The 3,425-nt window shown below is 48.4% G+C and overlaps 1 protein-coding gene and 1 non-coding gene across 8 annotated transcripts in view; both read right to left on the bottom strand.

The window, feature by feature from the left end:
• Nucleotides 1-3,425, bottom strand: part of UBN1 (ubinuclein 1) — a 36,561-nt gene that overhangs the window by 12,359 nt on the left and 20,777 nt on the right. For all 7 annotated transcript variants that reach the window (XM_012805808.1, XM_003790847.2, XM_023513753.1 and 4 more), the window contains 4 exons: nt 1,992-2,121; nt 1,701-1,819; nt 1,367-1,495; nt 1,041-1,187 (listed from right to left, as the gene is read on the bottom strand). In XM_012805808.1, the coding sequence (XP_012661262.1) occupies nt 1,041-1,187; nt 1,367-1,495; nt 1,701-1,819; nt 1,992-2,121 (525 nt within the window). The remainder of the gene's footprint in view (nt 1-1,040; nt 1,188-1,366; nt 1,496-1,700; nt 1,820-1,991; nt 2,122-3,425) is intronic.
• On the bottom strand, nt 113-249 carry LOC111725605. The gene has a single exon (XR_002773634.1). It is a non-coding gene; the product is annotated as a U4 spliceosomal RNA (small nuclear RNA).

Here is a 3,425-nt window from a genome sequence, read left to right as displayed (position 1 = left end):
TCCCAGCTACTTGGGAGGCTGAGGCAGGAGACTCGCTTAAGCCCAGGAGTTGGAGGCTGCTGTGAGCTGTGATGCCATAGCACTCTACTCAGGGGGATAGCTTCAGGCTCTGTCTCAAAAAAAAAAAAAATTGCCAGTGCTAACTATATTGCAAGTCATCACAGGAGCATATTGGGAACAGTTTTCAATTAGCAATAATCATGCCTCAGATAAACCTGATTGGCTACGATACTGCCACTGCACATTTCTAAAAACTCCAACATTTGTTGAGACCACAGACAAATCAGGTCCAATCAAGACAACTAGCTAGAAGCTCGGTGCCTGTGGCTCAGCGGCTAGGGTGTCAGCCACATACACTAGAACTGGCAGGTTTGAATCCAGCTCAGGCCTGCCAGACAACAATGACAACTACAACCAAAAAAATAGCCTGGCGAGCAGGTGCCTGTAGTCCCAGCTACTTGGGAGGCTGAGGCAAGAGAATCGCTTAAGCCCAAGAGTTGGAAGTTGCTGTGAGCTATGACGCCACGGTACTCTACCCAGGGTGACAGCATGAGACTGTCTCAAAAATTTAAAAAAAAGAAAACTAGCTAGAGCTAACTTTCTCTGTTCTGTGTACCACAGATGTACTCCACTCATGGGAAGCAACATCACACAAGAAGCCTCTGAAACACAGGACTATAACTTAGCTCCAACAGTCAGCCCTGCTACCTGCAAATGAGACTTCTTCATAGTCACTAAGAAGAATCCAAGATGAATCCATCTCTTACTTTTAGTAGAAGCCTTATGTTAATAGTACATATTTATAGGGGAGAAGTATGCAGCCAATCCTGAACTACAATGGGACAAAGAATGACAAAGGCAAAGGAAGACAAGCCCCTTTCCTAGCTACCAGTATGCCCCTCAATTACATAGATGAGATCATAGCTGATGCAACAAGGCAGTGATTCCCTGAAAGCAGGTCCCTGTTGGCCTGGCACAAGAGCAATGCTCAAATATTCCTCAGCCACACAGATGCCCCCACTTGCTACCCCAACCCTCACCTGGCCTGCATCCAGCCCTTGGGCCAGAGAGGCTTGACCTCAGCATCCAGGAAGGCCTTCACGCAGTCCTCCCAAGCCTGGGCCTTGTTGTTCCTCTCCAGATCATGGCTCTCCAGCTTGGTCTTCACCACTTGGCACAGCAGCTCCCTGAGGAGGCAGAAATCAGAATCTTCAAACCGCCCCAATGGTTCTGCAAGGTTTCAACCGTGTGCTTCCAGCAGCCCTGATGAAAGGAAACAATCCTAACCTTCAACAGCAATACGGGGACACGCTTAGACACTGGTCCCACAAACCCTCCTATGGGCAGGGTCCCAGTGCATACACACCTGATTTCATCATTCCACTGGAATTTTTTCCGGGGCCCCATTATCCTCCTGCCACCCCTTTCCTCATCTTCCTCCTCCTCAGAGCAAATCCGCTCTCTCTGCTCCTTGTCTTTTTCCTCTTCCAGCATCCTACAGGGTAAACAGAATTAAAAGGGACCCTGAGGTCCTCCTGTCACAACCTGTCCATCCCCCTGTAAGATGGCGACTTCGCAGATGAGGGGAAATGCTCAAAAGGAATGCCAGGAGTGTCCTTTGGAAATGGAGTAAACACTGGGAAGCATGGCAAGGGGGTCAGGAGAGTCTCAACCAAGCATAAGCACTGGGCCACACTCACTTAGCAACCTTGGCCTGTGTGTGTGCCTGGCATTCATCCTGGTACTTGGCCATCTGTTCTGGCATGGCCCTGCCAATGGCTTCCTTGAGCTTCTGGAGAGGCTCCTTCAGACGCCCCCCCTGCAGAGAGCAGGACACAAGAGAAGACTGGTTTACAAATCACTCTTACTAGGGATGCACAATGGGGAAAACCGAAGGCAGACAGTGTGGCAGCAGAGGCGGCATCTGTGAAAGCTAAGTTGCCCCTCAGCTAGGCCCAAAAGGCAAGGGGCTCTACTCCAAAATCACCCACCTGTTCATAGAGGTGAAGTTTTCGAGCACGTTTCAACAGAGCATCCTTGCTGCAGGGTAGGAATGAGGCAAGATAGGCATAGACTCCAGATCGGATTTGGCTGCTCAGCTCCCGAGTCTGCACCTCTATGCTGAAGAATAGAACAGAGTTGTCAATAGCTGCAGCTTCTTTCCATGAGACCACTCTATCTAGAAAGGACAGGTAGGAGCCAAAAAGCAGATCAAACCTTATCTTCTTGGTCACACAATGTAACTGAGTGACCGAAACAACAGATCTTCAGCAATCAACAAACAAGAACTCCCAAACCTGATGAACTTGGCTAGGTGAAGTGGATCAAGGCTCTTAGGTCAAAGACAAGGCCAAGACAAAGGTGGTCATAGAAACAGGGCCCAAAAGAACAAGCTCTGAAGCACTAAATTTCATCAACAAAGAAAACAAAAGCTTTTGAAGTAGAAAGTAACTTGGTACATGGAGTTAAGAGGAAATATGTTTGGCAGCATTTCTTTTCTTCTTCCAGTTCCTAGTTTTTGTTGTTGTTCTGGTTCCTAGTTCTATCTACCATGGAGAGGTCAGAGAAATCCTCACCCCTCCAGTTTCCCTATGTAATATGTAGAAAGGTATTTCTCTCCAATTCCTTAAGCTTTCCACATTTGGCATGCTCAAGCACAGATCTCCCACCCACATGGATGCCCAGGTACTCCCTACAGTTCTCTTAGCATTCTCCCTTTCCCAAGCTCCCAGCCAGGTAAGGCCATTTGCTAGGACATGCCCAAGTCTTCCAAGTCTAGACAACTATTCCTACATATGCAAAATTCTCACTTGTGGAGTAACAAGCTTTCCCTGCTACATGACACAACCAGGGGAAGAACTATAACCTTGAGGGGCCAGATCTAAGGATCAATTTCTTCCTAGTTTAGATTCATATGTTTGCTTCTTCCCTGCTTTTCAAACCACTTCACACATTTCAGAGCCTCAGAGGCACAGGGTTCTGGCAGAAGTGCCACAGCTGATGTACACAAGCACCAGGAGGAGCGAGTACAAGAGGATGGGCAGCCAGGGATACCGAGGAGCACTTGGATGCAGAGAGCAGACCCCTGAGGCCGCCACGCTGTCTCTCACTCTTCTGGGTTCTCAGAGACAGGCAGGCAACCCGCCCTCTCTCTTCTCACCTCACAAAAGGCAAGAAACTCTCTTCCAACAGGCTGTGATTATCATATATAGTGTTCTAACACTTGCTGCCCAAGATAAGGGAGGTCTACCATCTCTGGAGACAAACATTTAGTATTTCTGTTTTTTATTAGAAAAACAATAGTGGGCTCGGCGCCTGTGGCTCAATTGGCTAAGGCACCAGCCACATACACCTAAGGTGGTGGGTTCGAATCCCCAGCCCGGGCCCGCCAAACAACAATGATGGCTGCAACCAAAAAATGGCCG

This window comes from Otolemur garnettii, unplaced genomic scaffold (assembly GCF_000181295.1).
Source record: "Otolemur garnettii isolate 467f Iridium unplaced genomic scaffold, OtoGar3 scaffold00044, whole genome shotgun sequence".
Lineage (NCBI taxonomy): Eukaryota > Metazoa > Chordata > Mammalia > Primates > Galagidae > Otolemur > Otolemur garnettii.
Note: the sequence above shows the minus strand (reverse complement) of the source record. Positions and strands in the feature narration are given on the sequence as shown.